Here is a 26,901-nt window from a genome sequence, read left to right on the forward strand (position 1 = left end):
TACTTGAGAAAAGGAAACGTATGGGTTCATTAATGTAGGCATACTACAGTAAAAGTAAAAGTATTTAATTTGAAGTTTTCTTTATGTACTGACAGCTACTAAGGTTGGGACATTAATCAATTCAGATCAAATCGCAATACGGCCTTCTGCAATTTTCAAAATGCAGGAGGTGCAATATTTCTTTTCCCGAAATGTGTCAAAATACATTTTTGTAGCAGAGATGTTAGCTTTGCACACCATGCAAGAATTCAAATGAAATTTTTTGGGGGGAATACTTGGCAAAAATCCTACTTTCCTTAATTTTGTATACTTTTTCCCTACTCAAAACAAGAATGACAAAAATGATCACCCCCCTCATACTGAATTTGCAATATGATCCAAAATATTTTTCAAAATTGTTCAGTTGTATTTGTTACTGATCTTGTATTGATGTTTAAACCACACTTGACAGAGGTCTGTTGTGTTGTCATGATGATTTCTTGCAAATAAATCTGGGCTTTCTATACTGACAATAACAAAATGAGAATATAAATCTCCAGCCGTGTTTTTCAGGTAAAGTCAGACCTTTATAATAAAGTGAAATACAGCTGTTGTGGGGTGTAATAGGGAATATTTCCCTCACTATTTGCTAATGTATAGTTAACAGAGGTGGAAAAAGTTAGAGTATTGTGCTCAAGTTTAATATTGTGTAAATATTTTGCTTTCTTTAGCTCTAGAGAAAGTCTTCTGCATTTTTTTCAGAGAAAATATTTATGACAAGCTAAAAAAATCTTATGACATTTGAGAACCAAAAGACAAAGCCAAAAAGTTTTATTGACACAAAAAAATCTGAACAGCCAAATAAATTACTATGTGATTTACCCAGGAAGCTTGTAGTATTGTCATATTCAAGTAACTTTTTGTGCATTTATATTAAAAAGCTTAAACATCATATTTAACCAAAACAAAGTCAGCTGTAAAATAAGCCACTTCTTGTTAAAAAAAATGATCTGACCTCGTGAACAAATGTGAACATGTGAGACTGTGTCAGCTTCTGACTTTGATGAAACAGTTTGAAGAAGGCTTGAAGTTGACACTGCCATGAGATTTAAGATATGGGATGAAAACTTTCATAGGGTCAAAGAGGAAGATCTGGACTAGCTTGCACCAAACTTTGACTGTATGAACACAACACCAGTTTCATGTTGGCTTAATCTAAGCCTTCACTGCTCATGTTAATTAAAAAATTACAGGTGTTTATTTGACAATTTAATATTCATGGTGTAAGAATCAAAGGTTCATGCATGAGACTAACAAGGGGATGGAGTAGAGGGCACATCCAATTCACTTTATTTCCTTTTCAACACACTTCATTTTTTATGGATTTATTAGTTTTGTGGGTGACATTTATCTTTGTCACAACAGAAAACAACTCAAAATCTGCATAAATACATCAAACAAACACTCTGACCTTTAATCAAAGGTCAGTTAAAGATCAATTTGAGCCGTTGTTTCCCTTGAGTGTTACAAACTCGGCTCCAGTTCGTGTAACATTTTACTGGCCAGTCAGTCGCCTGATTCGTTTACAAAATGTTTCATAGACATACAAAACAGAGGGCAATCTCTAAAAGTTAAACTAAAAAAAAAAAAGCTCTACAGCAAAGTGAAAGGACAAATATCTATTAATTGAAAGAACGAACCAACACCACTGATTTGACCATGTTTTTTTATTACCATGATAAAAAACAATATAAGACTACATGAAAAGTAAGATCAAATGGCCAAATCTAAAAAATAAAGAAATTTACAAAACATTTCAGCAAGTTACAAACTTGAGTCTTCACTTGCAGTATCTGTCTGCTTTCATTTTGCTCCTCCTGTAATAAAAAAAACATCTTACTCTTATTAAAAATTCAACGAATATGTATGGATGGATGGATTCTTTATTAATCCCGAGGGAAATTCAAGATAGATATGCATGACATCTTGTTTACATTACCTAATCTAACAAGATTAGTGTGGATTAGTGATAGTTTGTTTTTTAGACTGTGTGCAGCCAGTGGTTATGCAGACTTGTTTCGTACTGTAAATTCACTTGTTCATGCTCTATAATTCATTAGAACGTGTGAAATATTACAGCATAAATCAATTCTCATATATCCTATTTTTTATCACAGCTCTGACTAACAGCAGGAGGCTACCTGAAGCAACTGGCTTCTTTAAATGAGACAGAACAACAGCTTCAGCATCTTGCTTTCTGTTCATGTATAAAGCAATATAATCCATGTTTCATTTTCATTTTACTAACCTTTTGGTTTAAGATTGACCTTTTTGATCCGTTATCTATCCTTTTTATCCCTATCTTTTATCCTTCTATTATCTTTTGGGGCTTTTGCTTTTATTTTTGACAGGACAGTTGCAGAGGGACAGGGAATATGGGAACAGAGAGTGGGGGAATACATTTAAAAAAGGATGACAACTTTTTTTTTTTTAATCAGTCACCTTTTTGAACACATATTAAAGAAGGAAACGGTGCAATGGAAACCAATTAAATCATTGCAAAATGTAGATTTTTTTGCCACATTTTGGGAGGAAGTTAACAATTTATTTGTACTCAATGCTTGTAAATTGGGAGCCTTTTATTGGTTCTGTATTTCTCAATAGTCTGAAAAATAAGATGTAGATTTTTTTCCACATTGAAACGCTTCTTGTATTTCCACTTGCTTTGTTGCTGTATCTTATTAATGTAGTGCTGTTTACTAGCGGTGAACCACAAGAATTATCTGCCAAAGTTCAACCCTTAATGATCAACTCCATAAAGTTTGAAGTAGCCAGGGTTAATGCTGAAAGCTACTCACAAAGCATTCTGACTGCTTGCAGCTTTAAGCAAGAGAGCCCTCTGCAGTCATCAGACATTTATAAACCTATAGGCTCTTGAGCTTTCATAAACATGTTGCCTACTATGTTTTTTTTTTTTTTAATTGATTAGCTTCATGAGTTGTATGCACTACACAGTAAACCAACATTTAATTTTGTGGATAAATTTCACGTTTGAGAGAGAAAAACTGCTTAAAAGTTCTGACGTATTTTGGCCTCACACTGCATCGGTTTCCCAAAATGCTTTGTGTGGAGCCCCCATACACCAGAAGCACAAGCTGGAATACATAGGCACTTTTAAAACAGCCTTTCTCCTTCAATAACCTTCACCTTACAGAGTTCAGTTTTTTTTTCTGAAAAGATGCCTCAATTAAAAAAAAAAAAAAAAAAAAAAAAAAAAATTAAAATACATCATTACTAGGGCGCATTTGGGGGGGGGGGGTGTAGACTATGGATTTAAAAAAAAGCAATTATAAAAGCTGTTTATTAAGACTTTAATTTTGTGCCTTTGTGCCTTTATTGATAGTGGAGGACAGTGGATAGAATCAGATACAGGGATGAGAGAGTGGGGGAGAGACATGCAGGAAAGGAGCTGTAGGCAGACTTGAACCTAGGCTGCCCGTGTACATGGGGCGCAACCTTACCATTAGGCCAGCTGTGCCCCAAATTATTAAGAAAAGTTTTTTTTTTAAATGACAGACATCTATAATCATTTTTTTCTTTTTTTTTAATTCTAAAAGTGCATGAAGTTATGGGTGTCTGATGTCTGCAGCCATGTGCCTCTTGCTTTAAGCAGGAAGAGCACTTTTAACAGCTTTTCTCCCTCACTATTTGAATCTGATCCATTACTTTAATTTACAGTTTAGTAGAGGCACTTTATCTCAATTCAAAACAAAAGGCAAGCAACATGGGGGGAGGAGCTGGGCATTGCTTCACTTTTCAACTTCTGTTTCTGTTTTGATTTAGAGCCCCCTGGTGGTGGAATTTGGATATTGTGTGTTCTAAGTGTGAAATAGAATTTTATAGTTTGACTTGTGATAAACTACTTTTTCTGTGAAGAAATGCTTATGGAGGATTGATGTCATGAAAAATTGAAACAAACTGTTTGAGAATAAATATCTAATGAGCTTATTTCCACACCTGTCCAGCAACTCTTCATGGAACTTCCCGTCCAGTCTGGCTCGCTTCAGTGATGAGGTGTCTTCCTCGTTGACTCGGAGTCGCCGATCCTGAAAACTCTGAAACTTTTTCCTGCAACACACAACAGCATGAATATGACTTATGTGGATATGAAAAGGCAAACAACATGTAAACCTCTTTCAAAGACTGACAGGGACGTTTAAAGTCCCAGAAGGAAAGAGAAAAACAATAAATTATAATGCTGGAATTAACGAAAGCAGAGTACTAATATGATGACAGCAGCTGACTAGCAACAGGCTGATCGCTAAGGTGAGAAGCTGCTACGGTTTAATGTACACAGATTATTTACTGTGATATACAGCAGAAAGTATATTGGAGTAAGACTGGATGATGCTTTTTGACTAAAATATGCTTTTAAATGAAAACTTAATTTTGTCTTTGGGTCTTGAATTCAACAATGTAGCAGCTTTCCATGTGCGGATTGTCATCCTTTTTAATGCCAATGTGAAGTTCAGGGACATTTTTCATGACAAAAGTGCACGTAAGGGGTTAAAATGGTCTTTTACTTAAATATGAGCAACAAAAACAATTTCTTTAGATATCCACCGCAACACAGCATTTAACAACCATGTCGTTTTGTCAGAAACGTGTTTGACATTTAGTTTCCTTTTCCTCTGCTTGTGTTTTACAATTCCCGGGCTACACTCCATCCTCAAAGGCGTTTTAGACACTAAACACTACATCAAGACGCGAGCTCAAGGGCAGCCATTATCAACATGTCAGCATGATGAGTCCATTTCCCCGGCGTTCATCGGAAACAAATAATAGAGTGGGATCACAAGCCAAAGCATGCCAAGCAAACAACAGCTTCAGACACATTGCTGGGATCTTAATAGGCCACAGATGGGCCATATATAAAACACTCTGAGCATTAGATGCTGAAATGTCCAAACCAACCTTTCCCCAACCCATCCCTGCCTCTAACAGCACCATCAACTGCATCTTTATAGCTGTGGGACTGATGAAACGATAACCTAAAGGCATGATCTGGCATCCAGAGATGTGATTTTGTTGTCAAATTCTTGTCACAGCAGACTGACATGATGGGAAGATAATGGGGAGGAAATTGCCTCGTTTCCCCTTCAATCAGAATAAAGGGCTTCAGCGCTTATTTAAGGGTTGGTTGACAGGTAAGTATACTGCTTAAACTGCACAATGTCAAACGGTTGTGAAACATAAGTGTAATTATAAACACAATGTGACAACAGTTTACAGGCAAAGAAACCCTTAAAGTCACATTAAATGTCTGGAACAAGAGAAACAATGGATAACGTGTTGGCATGACTGGAAATAAACATCTTTGGGGTACAAGCTGAAAGAGCTTGTTGACTTAAGGGTCATTTAAGCTCCAGTTCAATATTCATATCGATATGCATGAAGCCTTCATTCCATACTCTACATTTATTTCATTCATATTTCTGCATGTTATCTCTTAGCTTACCAATACAGGCTAAATGCTGCATTATCACTGATAATGTTTGGAGCTGTTTAGCCAACAGTTCAAGCCAGAGCACTTTACTTGGGAAAATGGCAGGCCTACTTTTAGGAAATATTTGCGTTTGTGAGCACATCTGATGTTGGCTTGCCTAGGCAGACTGCTATTACAGAACAGCTATGCAGGGATCAGTTGGAGCTGCAGCAAAGGAGAGGTGGAGGTCCGTGTGAGAATGCAGCCTCTGGTGAATTAATTTTTGACCATGCATCCTAATGTAACAGACACACCTGTGTATATGGACAGTGACAGTTGTAGATCTATTTTTGCATTTGGTTAATTTTTATAGTAAAACAGTAAGGTTTTGTGTATTAGAAAACACTGCAAAAAATGATTGAACCTGTCATTTTTAGGACTCTTTGTGTTTGTTTGTTTTTTAGCTTTTATTTTGGCAGGATGCTGGACAGAAAAGGAAATAGGTGGAGAGAGAAAAAATTTGAACCCAGCCTTGTATGCTTAGGAGATAAAAGCCTTTATGTACAACAAACCACAGGGCCATTTGCACCCCCATCTCTGATAAGACTAGGCAATAAGACAGTATTTCAGGTTATTTTAAAAAAAGGAGGGATGACTCAGTTTCATATCAGAGCAGTTCTCCACTGCAACTAACTAAACTTAAAACAAAAAGTAAGGAAATTTGTGTTTGGTACATTATTTCTTTGTTGTAATAATGCTTCTTGGCAATAAATTTTATACCGTTGGAAAGCCTGTTTATTACCCTTAAAATGGTGCCACATTTGTAAGGAACATGCATTTGTGGGATGAGCAGCAGAGCTGAGTATGTGGGTTGCACCCATAAAAAATGTGCCAAATCTCCTCTGCCGAACAGCTGATTCTGCCATTGATTCTTGTTTGGTGTTCGGTGGATTGGATGACTGAAGTCTGAAGAAACAAAGACATACTGACAATTTAACAATTTATTCATTTAACAAACAGGAGCCTCAGTAGCATGTGGAAGAACCATACACAGCCACAACAGCCTGGCACGTCCTCCTCATGCTAGTCCCCAGCCTGGTCACACACTATGGCGGGATGGCATCCCATTCTTCAACCAGCATTTGCCGCAAGTCAGCCAACGTGGTTATGTTGGTCACTCTGGCATGAACAGCACACCCAAGCTGATCCCACAAGTGTTCAATGGGGTTAAGGTCAGGACTGCTGGCAGGTTATTCTATCCTCTCCACTCCAAAATTCTGGAGGTAGTCTCTGATAAACCCCTCTCTGAGGGGGCGAGTGTTGTCATCTTGGAGGATAGAGTTCTTGCTGACAAGGTGAGAAAACGGTATTCTTGGGGTGTTGTCTTCTTGGGATGCCCACTTCGCGGCCTGTCTGACATTACCCATTCTATGGAACTTGGCCTTCAGTTTGGAGATGGTACTAGGGTTCACTCCAAACAATGTCACAACTTAGTTTTGCGGAACATCAGCTTGAAGTTGCCCAACCGACGGGGCCTATCCAGATCAGTCAAACGTGGCATGCCAATTCTTGAAGCAGACATCTACTGACCACTGGAACAGGGACCATGCTCACAGGTCAGCACCTGGGGGTACCAGAAGCTCAAAACAAGAGTCAATAGCAACAGCAAAATAAGCTGTTTGGCAGTGGCAGAGAAGATCTGGCACATTTTTCATGGGCGCAACCCACATACTCAGCTCTGCTGCTCATCCCACAAATGCATGATCCTTACAAATGTGGCATCATTTAAAAGGGAATTAAACAGGCTTTCCAACGGTATAAGATTTGTTACCAAGAAGCATTGCTACAACAAAGAAATAATGTACCAAACACAAATTTCCTCACGTTTTGTTTTACGTTTAGTATAGTATCTGCTAAAGGCATTTGAACCAATGCCTTGCTTGCCGCAAGTACAAAAAAGTAACCAAGGCCAGAATTTTGGCTTAAGACTACAGAAATCCTGCACAAAATTCTAGCAAGTCTCTTATTTATAATGCAGGAAAATACCTGTGAATTTATAGTATCTCTGTAGGAAGAACAGCAAAGGTTTGCATGGTGGAGTACAGGACAAACTGGTCGAAAAAGTGTGGTTTAAAACAGTGGTTCTCACCTGGTCTAGTCTTAATTTTTTAATAGATCAAATTTATTTGACAACAAGTACTTAATTTTACAAAATGTGACTAAACAAAGAGGTAGGACAAGAATGCCATTATAGAAATCCTAAACTTCTATACATGCATACGTTGTATTTTATTACATTTCCCATGATAAGGTGAACATTTTGGTTGTTTTCCAGAGATTTTGAGAAACAATATTTAAGTGTGGAAACCAGTTTTTTTTTTCCTCAGAAAAGGAGTTAAACAGGTTTAGATTTCATGAGAAGACTAAAATGTACACATTATCATGTAAAACAGGGTGAAATAAAGTGTATGAATGTACTTTAGCTTCCATACATCATGGACTTTTAGCTTCAGTTTTTTTCCACAAACGTCTTCACGACCCACCAACACCAGCTCTGCGAACGCTTTTGGGTCCTGGCCCACCAGTTGAGAACCACTGATTTAAAATGAGCAACATTTTGGATTATTAAATTGTGCAACAACCGCCTCTTATTAAATAATGTATAACTTCAATACTGTAAGCCGTGAAATTGTATTACAGCTCATTAAACAATGCTCCTTTAAAAAAGGGTCGCTGGTCGATATTTGAATCCACCAGAAGCAGGAAAATGAAAAAGTCAATTTCCAACCCTGCTGTGCATGTTTCTGTTTCCAGACAGTCCTATTTATTTTGCTGTTTACATCTCTGTGTATGTGCGTATTGTGTTTACGTGCTGTTTTTTCACTTTATGGACTCTTGGGCTACAGTTGAAGTAAAAGACTGTTTGTAAAACTTTTTAATAGTTATTGACACTATGTCAGAGAGAAGCTAGTAACACTGATAATTTGAGGGTGTGGATTGGTGCGGTGGTGCATTTACTGTGCTGCAAGGGTTGTCAGCTTTTATTACGGCTGTGAGCTCTTAAAGACTTCCACCAGTTGTTACCAGTAAAATAGAAGGTTTTCTTTGTCTGTTGATGTTTTTAGACATCTAAAGAGAGAAAGCCATGTGAATTACAGGGAAAGGCAAGGATCTGACAAAGTACAAAGAAGAAAACAAAATATGTGTTGCCAATTTAATAGTTATTTCCTAGTTCATGGTATGTTGATGTCTCAAATCTGTTCCTTTGCTTTTCTGACACAAATATGAGTAAAACTTGTGTTTAATGATCTTGTAAGAATATTTTAGATGACTTGAAACACAAGGATATTATTAATATGGGCTCCTCTTTATGATCTTAAAAATAAAAAAAGGCCAGTAGAATATAGAAGGAAAATTTCTATACTGTTTTTTTTCCTGTCTGACTCTGCTTAAAGTTTTGGATGAAAGGGTTAACTGCTCTGTCAGAACCAACTTATTAAAGTTTTTCAGAGGACAGATTATTTATGAGCCATAAATTTGAAAGTTTAAATAACGCAGATGAAGTTTTGGGTTTAAAATGCTACTTTTAAGAGGACAGGAACTAATCAGCTAAGATAAAAGATGATGCTTTGTCCAAAGGGAGAGCTAAAATTGACATGAGCCAAAAATTTGCCCAAAGTAGTTTAGCTCTGTATTTATCATGCAAGTTAACCAACTGAAATAGGGCTGAATGATTTGCAAAAATAATCTAATTGTGTTTTTTTCCCCCAATATTGAAATATGCGATTATTCTTAGGTCAATTTTCGGTCCTTTTCACCAAATTCAAGCAATAAATAGTTCCATAAATGAGAGCATGTGCATTGAAAACAATGAAATAATTTCAGAAGTAATTAATCTATCGTAGCATGAATCTGAACATGGGGGTGCAAGAAGCTTTAAGCTATAAAGGAAGCGGCTGGGGTGGAGGAGGTGTAGCTGGCTACCAGCTGACCGCAGCTAGGGTATGACTTTTGTGAAGTAGCGATAGGCTTCAACAGTTTTATTTACAATGAGCTAACTATTTTTGCTCATATTGCAAATGTGACGTCATTTGCTTTGTTTAGTAGTTGTTTAAGGACATTTATTATAATTTTTACGTCACTCATTTTGATTAAAAAACATTCATAAAACAGGAAAAGGAGGATTTTTGTAAACCATTATAAAAATGACGAATGTTTGCATAATGTGCATACAATCTCTGCTGCAAAAACGATTTATTAAACTGGTATTCTGACACTTTTCAAGTTAAAGAAATATTGCAACTTGTAAATTGTAAACTTGTAAACAATTTGTAAATTGCAGCACGCCAAATTGCGATTTAATCCAATTTGTGATTAATTCCCCAGCCCTAAACTGAAATGCAAGCTATTTCCTCCAACAGTATTTAAAAAGTTTTGGGGTTTCAGGCACTTCAACTGCCAACAAAATCCAGATCAAGAAAACATCTACAGAAAATAAGATTGAAGTAGGGTTGTCAAAATCCTTAATACTCTGACACTTGAAGTGGGCGTGGTCTAACACAGAAAAGCAGAAGTACAGTCATTCCAGCTGGAGGGCTGTACGAAAAGTTCTGCATTTGAGCTCGTGAAGTATGAAATCTTGGCCAGAACTAACTTTGTTCTTGTTCTTGCCACCTCAAGAAAATGAACAAATTTCTTCGTTCTTGCGGAGTATGTATCAGGCTCTAGGGCCGGCTCAGACTACAAGAATTCAGACAGATTTTGGCCCAACTGCACTATCTCACCTTGTCAAACATTGAGTCTGATTATAAGCATCGGGAATGACAAACAATCTTGTAGTATGATATAATTAACAACACTTCTAAGATGCCCAATGGCCACGACTCAACTAGACTAGCATGTCATAATTTTCCTTGCATAGTCGTCTGGTCTGACACCCTGACCTGACATCAATGACATGAATCCTGACACCTACCAATAGAAAAGCATTTGCCCCTCATCTTAGTATCATAATTTACCAGAGTCACATTAAACAAGTCCCGTCGTTTTCTCCCCGTCTGTATTTACACTGTATTTATGTCTAAATACAGTGATTTTCTTGACATTCTATCACATTTATACCTCATATTCTACTTGAAGGAGAACTGACCCATGTTGTCCTCTTGATACATTAGGAAGAGCCCATAATTGTTTGTTTTGTTTTTTTTTCTCTCTTCTGACAGAGCAAAACACCACAAGCATCAATTAGAGTGCTTTTATGATTCACTCTCTTGGACCCTCCCTCCTGATGATCTGTGAACTTGCACACAGTCATAGAGACTGTGGTGACATATGATGAGTAGTCAGGATCAAAACGATTGTGTAGTCTGAGCCGACCTTCACTCCTATTTCTAACCCAGAGCTATCCTGAGAGGAAGAGACCCAGCACATTAAGAAAATATTTGGGCAATTTAGACAGCATGCAGAAGTCTGCCTGCATTTTTTGGTAATTAAAAACAAGAAATCACCCAGTACTTAGTGCTGAGGAGTTTATTCTAAAAGAAGGTATCCATATTGTCTGATCTTTACTAAAGTCATGTCAGAGTTTAAAAATCTGCTTTCATAACTCCCTTACTTGGATGCAGATACAGGTCAACATGGGTTTGCTCAGTCAGCACTAAAGTTAAAGAGTGTGTAGGTTACGTACACATAATTGACCTCACAGGACTTCACGTTGCCCCTGTCTTCTTCTGCAATGTCGTCTTTACGCTTGACCTCCCGCTCTGCATTCGACCTGATCTGTTCATCATTCAGGGACAAAAAGACACAGAACGGAAGGAGAGTTTTGCATTAAATATCAATAAGTTGAACCCCCTGAAGTGAGGTCACACATATTTTCCCTTTCCATCTCCGGTCCCCACAGAGATGGCATGCTTAAAAATAAAAGGATTAACATGCAACCTTGTGGAAGAACACAATTTACACATCACCTTCACCATCTCGCCTTCCCCTGCTGTCTTGCTCTTGGCCACGATGTCCCCGCTGTCACTGTAGGAGATGAAACAGCTATTTGCTGCCAGGAGAGCCATTTTGCCCTGAGGCGGAACAGAAAGAGACACAGAAGAGGAGGCAGTAGATTAGATAGAATTGCAGTGGGATTGCTTGTTGTGACAGGCATGAAAGGGTGCCCGATATTTGATGTTAAAGAGTCTCAAGGTTGTGCCGGGCAGGTTGTTTAAAGGTTCAACAAAGCATCAAGGCGAGAAGTGTGCTAAAGTGATAAGGTAGATGCATTCTGAATAATGAATTAGTTGTTCTGGACTAAAGTGAAGTGTTATCTCTCCTGGACTTAACTCCAATCAGCCATGAGGTGAGCTGTGAAAGGCAGCAGATGAGAGGTAAATATGAGCGCCAATGTAAAAGTGTCTTTAATCTAAAACTCTGACTGATGTTTACGAGGACATTCATAAAAATAAAACATGTTTTTAAATAAAGATAAGGTACAGCTTTCATAACGTTATGTAACTACACTGTCAGTCTCTCACTATTTGAATGACATGAAATGCCAAAAAAGACAAAATATACATTCTGAAATTCTGAAAAAGTCAACATTCTCATTTTTTTCTGACAAATTCAGCACCCTAAAAATTATCCAATAAAGACTTTTTAGATAATCATACTGATAATTTCTTATTGTCAACTGTACATTTAATTGCCAGCTATTTCTATAATCATGATTCTTTTTGAGTAAATAAAAAAATAGGAATTCCAGCTTGTCAAATGTGATATCTGTTTTCTTTACTTCTCTGTGATGTGTGTATAAGTGACGCTATGTGCATACACAAACTAAATAAACACTGTACTCTCCTTACAGAGACTCTGCAGAGGTCTTTAGCAGCAGCATTGAATCATTTTACACTGTTATGATGAACTTGTTACCCATTTGGGGCTCTTGAGCAACCAGAGTAGTTTATGCAGGGGAAGAGGAGGGGCTGGGAGCTGTGATCCAAACAGGTCAGCTCCCTGTCTTCACTAGCTGCCGCGCCAACATTTTTAAAGTGTCAGGGGCATCTCTGTTATCTTTATAATTTCCAGTTTGGCTTCGTTTCCTGTCATGGCAGCTGCTGCTCTTCCTCTCTGTGGCATACTGATCTCGCAAGACAGTTTCACCTTAACGAGAATTCTTGTGACGTTTCAATCTTGTCACGTCCCTACTAAATGGACTTCAGCTTGTCTAGTGCTTTTCTAGTCCCAAGTTCAGGTCTGGCCTATGGCTACTTTCCCGTATGTCCCTCCCCGGCTCTCTTGTCCCTGTTTCTGACTATCCGCTGTCCTCCTCTATAAGCGAAGGCATAGAGTTTTTTAAACTGCAGGTCACATCCACCATTTCACCCCACATTCATACACTGATGACAGAGGTTACTATGGAGAATTGGCCATCAGTATTAGCCAATTCCATTCATACACATCCATAACATCAACATTAAACCAATCCCCCAATCAAAGTACAGGTACATCTCAAAAAATTAGAATATCATGAGAAGTTCAATATTTTTTGTCACTCATTTCTGAAAGTGAAATCCATATATTATATAGAATCATTACACATAGAGTGAAATATTTCAAGCCTTTACTTCTTGAAATGTTGATGATTATGGCTTACAGATAATAAAAACCCCAAATTCATTGTCTCAGAAAATTAGAATATTGTGAAAAAGTTCAATATTGAAAAGTCATGGTGTCACACCCTAATCAGCCAGTTAACTCCAAACACCTGCAAAGGTTTCCTGAGCCTTTAAATGGCCTCTCAGTCTGGGTCAGTAGGCTACACAATCATGGGGAAGACTGCAGACTGGACAGATGTCCAGAAGACAGTCATTGACATCCTCCACAAGGAGGGTAAGCCACAAAAGGTCATTGCTAAAGAAGCTGGTTGTTTACAGAGTGCTGTATCCAAGCATATTCATAGAAAGTTGAGTGGAAGGATAAAGTGCGGTAAGAGAAGGTGCACCAGCATAAGGGAGAACCACAGCCTTGAGAGGACTGTCAAGCAAAATCCATTCAAGAATTTGGGGGAGCTTCACAAAGAATGTACTGAGGCTGGAGTTGGCGCATCAAGAACCACTACGCACAGACAAATCCTAGACATGGGCTACAAATGTGGCATTCCTCGTGTCAAGCCACTCCTGAACCAGAGACAACGTCAGAAGCATCTTACCTGGGCTGTGGAGAAAAAGAACTGGACTGTTGCTCAGTGGTCCAAAGTCCTCTTTTCAGATGAAAGTAAATTTTGCATGTCATTTTGAAATTAAGGATCCAGTTTCTGGAGGAAGAGTAGAGAGGCACAGAATCCACTTTGCTTGAAGTCTAGTGTGAAGTTTCCACAGTCAGTAATGATTTGGGCTGCCATGGCATCTGCTGGTGTTGGTCCACTGTGTTTTCTGAAGTCCACAGTCAACGCAGTCATCTACCAGGACATTTTAGAGCACTTCATGCTTCCTTCTGCTGACAAGCTTCATGGATATGCTGATTTCATTTTCTAGCAGGACTTGGCACCTACCCACACTGCCAAAGGTACCAAAAGCTGGTTCAATGACCATGGTGTTACTGTTCTTGATTGGCCAGCAAACTGGCCTGACCTGAACCCCATCTATGGGGTATTGTCAAGAGGGAGATGAGAGACACCAGACCCAACAATGCAGACGACCTGAAGGCTGCTTTCAAAGACACCTGGGTTTCCATTACACCTGAGCAGTGCCACAGGCTGATCGCCTCCATGCCACACCACATTGATGCAGTAATTCATGCAAAAGGAGGCCCAACTAAATATTGAGTGCATAGAAATGAACATACTTTTCAGAAGCCTGACGTTTCTGTTTAAAATACCGTTATCGTATATTGTATTCAAGAAATAAAGGCTTGGAAAATTTCACTCTATGTGTAATGAGTCTATATAATATACGGGTTTCACTTCTGAAATGAGTGACAAAACGTATTGAACTTTTTCATGACAATCTAATTTTTTGAGATGTACCTGTATTTGGCAAGTCAGCCGAAATGCAAAAATCATTGTGAAATATCTCCTATGTGGGGGGGTATGTAAAGTCATTTCTATGGAGGTGGTACAAAACCTTAAAAACTAGCTTGTTTCAGCTGGCTGAAAATGCCTGAAGTACTTCAAAAGCAGAAGAACTTATTGATTAATTTGATTAATTGACCAGATCTACAATTCCACTTGTACTGAAACATATCAATGTAATGTGCATTTTTTTCCTCTATGTGAGACTGTACTCACTTTTATTTCTCTCTACCAGTTGGATCCAGCTTTAATCCACACATTCATTGACTGACATTTGGAAAGACATTAAAGATCTACTCACATCCTGAAAGACTGCTTCCCATTGTTCCCTGGCACCAATGGCATCAGAGCGTCCCACTACCAAACCATCAGAGTTGATACCCAGGTATTTGCCATATCCAGACTTCAAGGCTACCCTGCAACAACAAAAAATAATCAAATCAAACTCGACAATGGCAGCACACTAGCGCAGCATTTAAAGTGCACAAACAGTGGAATAATGAGTGCTATTTTCTTTTTTTATCTTTGTAACAAGAAAGATACTGCTACCCCTCTGGACACATATTAAATCCGTGTCCGAGAGATTATCTGTTGATGAAAATTCAAAGTGCAGTTTGTTTTTGTTTACTCACCTTGTGTCAGAAAGCTTGATGGCTGTAAACTGCTCTGGGGGGTCAGGTCCTTCATCAGCTGAAACATACAAAACAGTGTTTACCTTTCATTGATGGATGTTTGTAGAAGTGTTATCACAACACCAGAATTTAAAACTTTAATACCAGTAAAAATCCAATCATTTCTGGGAAAGAAGAAGACCTAGGCACCTGATTCTGTCTTTTTTAATATGCAGGCAAAATCCTTTATAGTGTGTAATGTCATGGTCAGACTACATGTTTTTACAACATTACAGACCTATATTGCAGTTTTTGATTGTTTATCCTGTGTAATCAGTCACAACAAATGACAATCTAGAATACATCAGGGGCGACTCATAACTTCCTGACAGAAAGTGTATCTCATACATGATAGACTCAGCATGTATGAGATTCCTTGCACTCGCTCTGTCTTTGGTCAAAGAGCTTTTAATGTTTTCACTCCATCGTCTTGGTCAGAGTTACAGGGTCATCTTAAACTTGAGCGTCATGTTAGTTTAGGAGATTTCAAAGCTAGAATTAGGAAACATTTGACCAGTGTGTGCACGTTTTTCTGCTGAAAGCTGCTGATTTGTTGATTGATGTAACCTTTGTTCAATGTCGTGTTCTATTGTCATATATGTGAAATTTATCATGCTGCTGTCTTTGCCAGGACTCCCTTGTAAAAGATATTTTTTAAATTTCAATGGGAATAAATCATGGTTAAATAAAGGTTAAATAAAATAAAATAAAAATAAAAAACATGTTAAATTTTTCTGTCTGCCATCTCTGATTTAGTCTCTCACATCAGTGGAGATGACCAATGAGAGCAAAGATTGCTCAAGTGCTAAAGTCACAAGTGTAACAAAGCAAACAGCAAAGTGAAAGAAGGATGACAAAGTTGGGACTGTATGTAGAAATGTGAGATGGAGAAAAAGTTGGTTGAGGTATGGCAACAAACTTCCCAGCGAGAAATAGCAGACATAAAGTACTGAGCAAAACTTCTAGGCATGTTTTGGCCAAAAATTGAGGTGGAAATAAGGCACAGATGTGGTGAGTCAGCCGCCTGAGGGCACCATCAGGCAGAAAGGAGGACTGAAGAACCCTGGTCATGCTCTGGACTTGCATATTACCAGGGGCATTGGGAAAAAAATCCTTAAAAAAGATAAGTACATCCACACCTTTAGGGCAGGAAGGGGTGGATGTGGTAAGTAAGCACAGGCTAGAGTGCTGTCCGGTCAGGTAGTAGGGCCTTCTGGTTGTGCTGTGGAGGTCCAAGGGCCCGAAAATTGCTGGTGGTCCCTGGGCACATAATTAGGTGTGAAAGGGCCTGGACAAAAGAGATGCAGTCGAGCTTGGCCTTAGCTGCCAAGCATCAAGGTCAAGCCCCCTCCAGCCCCAGGGTGTGGCGTATCAGGCCCCACAATTAATCCTTAGTGCCCTACATGCCTAAAACGTATGCAAATGACTGTACATCAGCACAAAAACCCTGTCTGCAATGATGTCATTCAAATAAGATTTGGACATAGAAATTCTGGAGGGGGAGGGGTCGCTTTTCTTAGACACAAGTAAGAGGAGCTCAAGGGAAAAAAAGGTTGGGAACCATTGATTTTCTTAGAAAGTGTAACCGTGTTGCTCACAGCAGCTTTTGTTTAAAAAACATGGTAATTTTGTTAAATACTTGTTGATGAACACAGTGTTATCGATGATGATGATGAGAGGTCTCACATTAATGTATTTTGTTTCATTGCTGATGTTTACAGCAAAAAAAAGAAGTCTAGATCTTTGCTTGTGCTGTACTTATCCTCAGAGGTGAATGCTTTGGACTGCTAAATGACTCTGTGACATTATCAAATATGACTGATGTGTTGTTCTGCAGATTAAAGCTTCTCAAATAGCTAACAAGATAAATCTTGTTAAACAAATAATGTTAGGTAGTCAAGTTTATTTATAAAGCCCTTTTCATGAGACAAGCTTAGACTCCATGTGCTTCAAGGGTAAATGCTTACAAAGTACACGAGAAAAGTAAAACCTTATGCAAGAAAAACAAAAAATACTCAATAAAGGGAATGAATGAAAAAAAATGGAAACATAGTAAATCACAAAAGGAATAGAGTCTTTAAAATGAATGACAACTCCTAGATAAATGCACTCCATTTATTCAAGATTTAACCAACATCTTGTGCAAAAAGATATGGTCTATGTCTGTGTTTAAAAGAAGATACAGTTAAAGCAGACTTTAATTCCTGTGGTAAAGAATTTAAGAATTGGACAGTAATGACTGAAAGCACTAAGAGCTGATCTAGAGTTAAGTGATATACAGAACCGGCACCAACATATCTAATACCTACTGTACCGAATTACAAGACAGCTTTCAGTGCTGCATTTTGGTACCTCACCACCCCAACACAATCCACGCCACTCCAAAGGAAAGGTATGAAATACTGTATGTGAATATGCAACACTTTTTTCCTTTACTTTTATAGTCTTCTGGGATCTTATTTCTGAATCATATATGATATTGAGAAAGCTTTTATTAAGCTGCTGACTTTTAAAACACTTTTCTCTTGAAAGTATCGATTCAGGCACTCTTTGGGCATTGGCACCTTTTAAAAAGGATCAACTTAGCACCAGTATCACAGAACGCCTAACCCTAGAGAGTAGAAGTGAAACTAAAAATGATGCATTCAAACCTGCTGTTTTTTATTAGAGCCCTGGCAGCTGCCTATTAAATAAGTTGGAGCGTATGTAGCAGCTCATTTGTAACACAAAGTGAAATGTAGTCAGGCCTTCTGGAGATGAATCCATGAACTAGCTTTTCCGACAGAGATAGGAAGCCTCTCACTTTGGAAATGTTTGTGAGATTTGAGATATTTGCTACATAATCCTGAAAACTGAGCAGAGGTGGGAGAAAGTCATTGTTTTGCAAGTCTCAAGTAAGTCTCAAGTCCTTAATCCCAAGTCTCGAGTCAAGTCTCAAGTAAAGATGTGCAAGTCCAAGTCAAGTCTCAAGTAAAGACAAGACAAGTCGAGTCAAGTCCGAAGTCGTAGGCTTGAAATTTTCGAGTCCTTACAAGTCATAAGCACTGTTTTACCAAATAAAATGCCATTTTAACAATGCAACAATCTATTAAACTTGACAAACACAATGAATACATTTTGAATTGTCTTATTTTTTAAATAAAATAAGACCAGTGTGACAGAACTTAATAACACAGAAAAGGAGTGCTGACACAGCATTCAGGATGTAGTCAGTGCTAAGTGGTGCAACAACAAATGAACTTCTGAAGACGTTGTACAGTCATTTTAACTCACAATGACAGAATAACGGTCACGTTAGTTCAGCGGTACTCAACCTTATTCTACCCAGCAGCTACATTGTCTTAAAAATACTATTGTGAGAGTCACATTCCAAAACCGGTGCATGTGATGATCAATCTATCCATGGTTGAAATGAAACAGTGAATTGGTGGATTATTGTGTTGTTAAATGGGATGCAATAGGCTACATAAAAATGTCTGTATGGTGTCAGAAGAAAGGATATTTCACTGATAATAAGCATATGGTTTTATTCATGTAAGTTCCAACTGGACTAAAGTCTTTTTAAAATATCAGAATGTGCTGACTTACAGCTATGAGAAGCTTTTCAAAGAGCTGATGAATCATGGGTGTCTGTTTGGGTATTAACATTTCATATTTGGACATTTACTGTAGTTCTGTGGCTCTGTTAACTTAAAGTTGTGCTTTATATTTTTTTCCTCAAATTATTATTGCTTTTAGCAAAAGGGGGAGGGTCCCCATATTGGTCTTTGCCCTGGGCCTCCAAATGGCTAAAGCCAGCCCTGCCTCACACCAGCAGCTCCCCCTCACAAATCTTTCTGTCCTGCCAGTTTGCTGCTTTCATTTTCTGTTTCTGCCATTTTGACAGTATTCATTATTAGTACTTTTAAGATCAAATAAAACACCCACGTTTGGACAAGTTTTACTCAATTTTACATTATTTCAAAATGTGATCCGTGTGTTTTTTGCTCGTTGATGGTGATGCGCATCGCAAAAGTCATCATCAAATACGAGTATGGGAGAGCATCGGCAGGGAGTGACTGAAGAAATGTGTTCAAACGAGGGCATCAGAAGCTTAACTTTGAACACAAGACAGCACACCTCTATGAATGAACTTACTGAAGAGATGCCACGTCAGTGGATTTCCTCTGCGCTCTTTTATGCACGTTCCTCCATCCTGGACGATAATTATATACAAGTTTTCATTTGAATTTGGAAGTTAAAGTGTGTCTTCTTTGTGTGGGCTTAGATTTATTGATATGACTTATTCCAACAGTCTTTACTGTTGAGATTTTTCACATTTATAGAGGATTTCGGGAGGATTTTTTTAAGTAAGCCTTAAAAGAGGTGCAACTGGTCACTAAAGAGCCACATGCAGCTTCAGAGCCGTGGGTTGAGTATCACTGCGTTAGTTGAATACTTTCAATGGGGGCACATTTTACTGAACGCACTCACTGAAAATCTCAAGTATTTTCAAGTCATCGAACTAAAGTCTGAGTCATGTCCCGAGTCATTGATGTCAAAGTCCAAGTAGAGTGCAAGTCTTTGATGATATTGTCAAGTGGAGTCAAAAATCATCAAAATCGTGACTCGAGTCTGACTCATGTCCAAGTCGTGTGACTCGAGTCCACACCTCTGAGATCTTCATCTAGAATAACACTTGTGTTTTGGTGCACTCACATGTTCTACTGACAGTGGAGCTAGCAAAGAAAGAATCTGTTCCCTCTGAGTCTTTTGACCTACTAAGAGAATCTCTGTTTTGTCCTGATTTAATAGTAAAAAGTTAGTTGCCATTCAATGTTTTCAATCTGCAAAGCACTGAATGAGGTCACTGATTGGGCTGAGTTTGTTCCTAGTGAATGATATATATAAATGAGTGTCATCGGCACAGAAACAATATGAACTATTTTATTTATATTATACTGAGATGAGACTGATCTTTAATTTTTTCACAGTAAAAGCTTTCGCCTCACAGAAACAGTCATGTAGTACTAAATTAATTACAGTGTTACAACCATGTGCTATTATTAAAATGAGCATAATTTGCTCTCATGAGTTTATCCTTGAGATCTGCTTCATGTTTTACTTATATATTCTTATAATTAATAATGCAAAGCCTCCAGCTACATGGCACTGTGCTGATTTGGGTTCAGCTCAGCACCACTTAATGAATATTTTGAATAATTTGAATAAGATATGAAAGGAACTGTTGTCTTTTATTTTATGTTTGTTTCACACTGAGGTCACCTGAGGTTCTCATGACTTTATAAAACTGTTCTGCTAGTGATCAGGTCACTCTGAGACCTTCACAATAAATCAAATTTTTGTGTGTCATGCAGGGTTCAGGTCAGGGAGAGCAGCACCTGTGAGACATTTTGGAGGAATCATGAATAAGCTTGAAGTAAAATGTGTCACAAGCTGCCTTTTTTAGGCTTATTATCTTTAGAATATGTCAGACGATGGCATAAGTGTGTTCCCTCTGACCTGCAGGTGAATGTGAACAGTTTTTGACGTTTTCTAAAATGCTGCATCATCCACTGAGTGGTGCCGGAGCAGAAAATCCAGTAAAGAGAAGTAAATCTGTAATCTCTATTTCTAAACTTTTCTCTCTTTCATCTCCCAGAAATGAGCTTATGCGCATGCAGAGGATGAAGACCCACTAAGGGAATTGGGATGTTTCAATCTCCAAGCTGTTTCCGCTGGTTCTCACAAAACGTGGGCTGAATTATCTGCTGGTAGTGTCTCCTTCCGGGCAGACTGTTTCAATGATAGCCACTCCCCTCTGAAGTGCCTGAAGGCAGAAGTGAGGGAGAACTCAGGAGTTTGCTCTGTCCTTACCCTCAACTCAACCCCTGCTCAGCCTCTTCAGTCTGGTGTCTGGATTTAAGACTTAAAATACTTACTGCTCTGTGGACTGGAAGCAAACACGCACCCTTCATCCTCACAGTGCCTCAAGTCTACAGTAAACGTAACTGCAAACGTTCAGTCTGAAGTCCTTCAAGTTTGCCCAACAGTGGGATGGGTGAGCAGACGGAGAATATGCATCTTTACTCAGAATGCACACAGAGGTTGGTAAGATTTTCAAAACTTTTCAGTGCCACTTGTTTTAAAGACACCCCTGTGCATCTAAGACATGGTGACCTAAGATTAACATCCCTGTCTTTTATATCTAAAACCCTAATTTTAAAAAATTGGTGCACCATGTAAAATGTAAATAATAACCAAATGCAATAATGTGCAAATCTCACAATCCCATATTTTATTCAAACCAGAACATAAACAACATATAAAAAAGTATGGACAGGGCAACAAAAGGCTAGAAAAGTAAGTGGTACTAATAAAGAACAGCTGCAGGAGCACCGTGCAACTAATTAGGTCAATTAACAGGTCAGTCACATGACTGGGTATAAAGTGAGCATTTTAGAGAGAGAAAGTCTCTCAGAAGTAAAGAAGGGCAGAGGTTTAACAATCTGCAAAAAACTGTGTCTAAAAATCATGGAACAATTTCAGAAAAATGCTTGTAAATGTAAAACTGCATATACTTTGAATGTCCTACCAACTACAGTACATAATATCACCAAAATATTCTTCTGATACTTAAACAGCTATTTGGATTTTTGCTTTAACTTCATTTAAGTTTAAGACTCTGGTATGCAATATACCTATAATGACATGCAGGCCAACCTAAAAAAACAGATGCAGAATACAGAGAACAGGGAGATGCAGGGGGAACAAAGAGGGAGCTGCAAAAACAAATAAAACAGGCAGAGCTGCATTGATATATAGGATGGATTTATGGCTGTTTTAGCCATTAATAAATGTTAAACTTATTCTAAAGATGGACATATTCAGTTGGCTGATACAAAAAAAGAACATTACACAACATCAAGAATCAGTTGTTTTCCCTTAATGAGAAAAAAAACCCTCCAAAAAATGTGTGTTTGTGTATGACAGCTGTATCATTTATACTTGTATCTTGTTTTATATTTTCGGGGCATTTTTTGCTTTATTCATCGTGGAGGACAATGGATGGAGTTGGAAACAGGGATTAGAGTGGGGCGGAGACATGCAAGGAGAGGAGCCACAAGCCGGACTTGAACCTGGGCCTCCTGTGTACATGGGATGAGCCTCAACCACTAGGCCCTCTATGCCCCTTAGGCTCCATTTTTGTGTGTAAAGGGAGCATAATTGAGCCTTTAGTCTATCATTCTTGAGTTATAGGTGATTAAGCCATTACCACAGCTCATCTTCAACATACAACAAAGCCACTAAGATTACAGGACTTTTCTAAAATTGTGATGAATAACAAATTCTGTAAAAATCTTCTTAAAAAAGGAAACTTAACTTAAACATATGCCATTATTACATTATGTATCTTGCCACTGCATTATGTAACATAATTGCTGTTTCATACGATTTCTAAAAATAAAACTATATTTTTTCGCTGACTATAGCTTTTAATTTTGTAAAGGCAAATGTGAACATAACATCAGAGTAATACTCAAGAAAAGAAAGGTTAAAATCTGAATAAATCAGTGGAACATTTTTTCTGAGGAATGTTGGCAATGGATTTCTTGGGATTATTTAAAAAGCAATAAGAAATAACATAACCCAAAATAAGATATTTTGCTTACATACTGCTAGCAAAAAGGAGGAAAAGCTCAAGAAACACTGTGGAAACACAAGTATAAACTTTCTCCCATGCACAGAAATAATTGGCTCATAGTTAAAAAGCAATTTCACGGTGAGTTAGGTATCCCCACCTCAATACAGAGACATTTCTCTGCTGGAAAAAAGTGATCAAATTGAGTGAAAGTCTCAGCAGCTGTTAGAACGACCCGACACCTCTGAAATTACTCGGTCAAACCCTGAAGCCACTCTGACACATCTTCTTACCTCTGTGGGGTGCACCAAGTGTGAAGAGGCCGCTATCCAGGGCATGGACGTACGAGTTGTTCTGCATTTCTATGGCAACCGTTCCACTGATTTCCCCAAAGCGGCTGACGGTCCACCAGCCAGCTGGTGAGCAGAGGGAGCCATGTCAAAAGGCGTAGTAACAGATGACTATGCTGTGTTCTTAACAGCTACAGCGATATGAAAGTCCAGTTTCCCATTAAAGGGCAACTTCTGGAGCAACGCACACTTTAACTCTAGTTAGGGCTTATAAATTGCATTTAGTTTCTTAGACACAAAATTCCCCATTCATTCAGTATTGGTCTGGTAGGTTTGTTAGTGGGTTTTGAAAGCTACAGGTCTGTTTATGACGATCTGCAGCTTGGCCGATTAAGTAAAAAAAAAACATGAGACAAAATCAAACACAACAGTCACCCCAAAACAAAAATGGTAAGAAAAAATGAAATAAACATTTATTACTCTCAGCAGTCTTATAAAAAAAAGTGGTTTCACATCAGTATTCTCCTGCAAATTATCTCCCTACACAAATCTAAACCTGTTATTGTCAGTAAATCACAACCCAAATTTTGATATGCTAATACCAAATTGAGAAATCAGAACAATTTTTGAAGCCATTTTTCCCGTCCTATCTCAAAGACTGTGTCAAAATAGATTCGTTTATCCATCTGCTGTTTATTTTCAAGAAATGACACAGCTTCTAACAAAGGTGAACAAGATGTAAAAAAAAAACCTTGTCTGCTTCAGCAATTTAAGCAAATAGTTTAGAACTTACCGACAAAATCTGTTTTTGCTTCATCATCTTCTGCCTTTCTCTTCTTATCTTTATGCTTCTTCTTTTTCCTGTTTGAAGAAAATATGTCAGTAAAATTAAGAAAATGGATCTTCACCAGCATTTGCTTCACATGATGAAGACTGTTAAACAAAGGCAAAACAACAACAACAACAACAAAAACCTCTGAACAGGTGCCCTAAACAAAACAGCATGACTTCTATTTTTTTTTAATTTCTGGTGCTTGTGTTTGTTTGTTACTTTATGATATTAGTTGACTAACTTTATATACAGAAACACCTCTAAGAGTGGTAATTCTTGTTTTCCTTTGTATTCTCAGTCTTACAAAGAAGAGCTGTTGTCCAGGTGTAGTTGTCGGTCTGAACTACAAAGTGATGTGCTATTATACTGTGGTTTCCTCTATGTTTTTAGCAAACCGTCATGCTAATAATTTAGCTACGAAGAAGACATGACCTATATATCGGACATTTCTACCGATATACTGTATTTTGGGCAAAGTAGGTCCCCTGAATTTAAACAGTGTTGATGTGCTAGGCTAACAGCTAGGTCAAGAAGGGGCTAACGTGCCAACACCTACGGTAGTCTTTGTTAACACGTGGCCGTTAAAGTTTGATTATGATTTCACTGAAATCAGTACACACGTTAAAGTAAAAACACCGGAAGGTTTGCTCAAAGTAACGTAACATGACGTTAGCCTCTGCTAGCTTTAGCATAGCTCATAGAAAGGCATTAAGGTAACCACAGGAGCAGTGAGCAATCCTGTAAAATAAAAGTTTAGTTGTACTAAGTAAAAGACATACGTACCCTTTATTAAATCCCTTTAAAACCAATTTTGTTGATTTAACGTGAGAATATTCAGCCATAGCTCTATGTAGTAGCCACCAGCACGTCTGCTAGCCAGCGTACGAGTTCTGTGTCCTGTTACAGACACAACAAGTACGGCAGGCGCGAAGGACCAACATGCTTTACCATCAACAACAACAACCAAAAATACAATTCTGATAAGGTGGTTATAAAATCTTCTTAGATATCGAGTTACCCGAGAGGATTATCAATGCTGTACAACTATATTTCGTACAAATAGTAGATGAAACTCTTACAACAGCTTTGTTAAAATGTTTATTTTTCTTTTTAGTTCTTTAAATTCTACAACAAGGCTAAGGTGCCCTAAGGAAAACCTTTGAAGCTCAATTTATGGCCATTTTCTGGATTTCATGAGCCGGATACCAAAATGTTAACCTCTTTTTGAAGAGTAAACACGTTATGTGATCTTGTTGGGAGTTGAGCCATTGCCAACAAATAAGAATCTTGGGGAATCGACTGGTTTGGGTTTTTTATTCATAGCCTATATCAATATCAACATAGGTTTAACTGCTCAGCCTCTATATTTTTTCATTATACAACATAAAGTAACGGTACTGCAAAGCCATATTTCCTGGGTTGTAAGGACCCACAATACCATAGTCTACGCATCATGACGGTCAGGGATATGATTTTTGTGCAATATTTTAAGTTTTTTTGAACAAAGACATGGGATTAATGACTGATCTCTCTCTCTCTCTCTCTCTCTCTCTCTCTCTCTCTCTATATATATATATATTCCTATATAGATAGCTATATATAGATATATCAGTTGCAAGAAAAAGTATGTGAACCCTTTGGGATTTCTTGGATGTCTGCATAAATTGGTCATAAAATGTGTTCTGATCTTCATCTAAGTCACACCAAAAGACAAACACAGTCTGCTTAAACTAATACTGCACAAAAAATGATATGTTTTCATGTTTTATTGAACAAAACATGTAAACATTCACAGTGCAGGTTGGAAAAATTATGTGAACCCCTAGGCTAATGACTTCTCCAAGAGCTAATTGGAGCCAGGAGTCAGCCCACCTCCAAAAAAACAATTGCTGCACGTTTGAAGTTTGCAAAAGAGCACCTGGATGTTCCACAGCACAACTGGCAAAATATTCTGTGAACAGATGATCACACCAGACATCCCAAGAATATTGCTAAACTGAAACAGTTTTGTAAAGAAGAATGGTCCAAAATTCCTCCTGACCATTGTGCAGGTCTGATCTGCAACTACAGGAAACGTTTGGTTGAGGTTATTACTGCCAAAGGAGGGTCAACCAGTTATTAAATCCAAAGGTTCACATACTTTGTCCACCATGCACTGTGAATGTTTACGTTTTGTTCAATAAAAACATGAAAACATCATTTTTTGTGCAGTAAAAGTTTAAGCAGACTGTGTTTGTCTTTTGTTGTGACTTAGACGAACATCAGAACACATTTTATGACCAATTTATGCAGAAATCCAAGAAATCCCAAAGGGTTCACATACTTTTTCTAGCAACTGTATATGATTTTTTTTAAAGTCCTGCCCTTCCCAGCCGCTTTATATGGGAGGTTTTCCAGATAAATGTGAAATATATCACTGGTTATATGTTAGTCTACCTTGCATGTCAACATTTTCATAATTTATGAAGTGTTTTTTTTCTTTTGATTCATTTTCAAAATAAAAGAGAAGAATTGAAAATATAGATTTTTGCTTAAATAAGTAGACTACACTATGAATAGCTAAATTTTAAGCCTCTTTTGCCATTTTCTGTGTATGGGGCTTTTATTTTGAAAGGTAACACACCTCAATCCTGCCACATCAATGACCCTCCAGTCTCAGAGTTTGAAAAACAGGCCTTTTCTCTCTCTGTCTTCTAGTTATTTTAATTTTTGAAATGGAAATCTTTGCAGCTTTTGCTCCTGTTAAGAATGTAAATGGCATCTTTGCTCGGCTTGAGCAGATAAACAATTTCCTTTCAGGATTACACGGCAAGTTTTATTGGGATACTAGATTAGGTCGTTTAATACATGACCATCACAGTGACTTAATTTGTCTTCCATTTATCAGATTTCATCATAGTAGATCATAAATCATTAGACACACCTTATTTCACCTTAAACACACATAAACTGCCTTCCACCCACC

At 37.9% G+C, this 26,901-nt stretch overlaps 1 protein-coding gene across 1 annotated transcript; it reads right to left on the reverse strand.

Moving 5' to 3' along the window:
* Positions 1 to 899: 899 nt before the first annotated feature.
* Positions 900 to 24,849, reverse strand: frg1 (FSHD region gene 1). The gene is made up of 9 exons (XM_041784442.1): positions 24,720 to 24,849; positions 23,898 to 23,965; positions 23,108 to 23,230; positions 15,155 to 15,212; positions 14,824 to 14,938; positions 11,434 to 11,538; positions 11,151 to 11,242; positions 3,997 to 4,107; positions 900 to 1,856 (listed from the first exon to the last, which is right to left on the reverse strand). Exons 1-9 carry the CDS (start codon positions 24,776 to 24,778, stop codon positions 1,820 to 1,822), a joined length of 768 nt encoding a protein of 255 aa, XP_041640376.1. The 5' UTR covers positions 24,779 to 24,849; the 3' UTR covers positions 900 to 1,819.
* Positions 24,850 to 26,901: the final 2,052 nt, after the last annotated feature.

The sequence above is a fragment of the Cheilinus undulatus genome, linkage group 4, assembly GCF_018320785.1.
Source record: "Cheilinus undulatus linkage group 4, ASM1832078v1, whole genome shotgun sequence".
NCBI classification, from domain to species: Eukaryota; Metazoa; Chordata; class Actinopteri; order Labriformes; family Labridae; genus Cheilinus; species Cheilinus undulatus.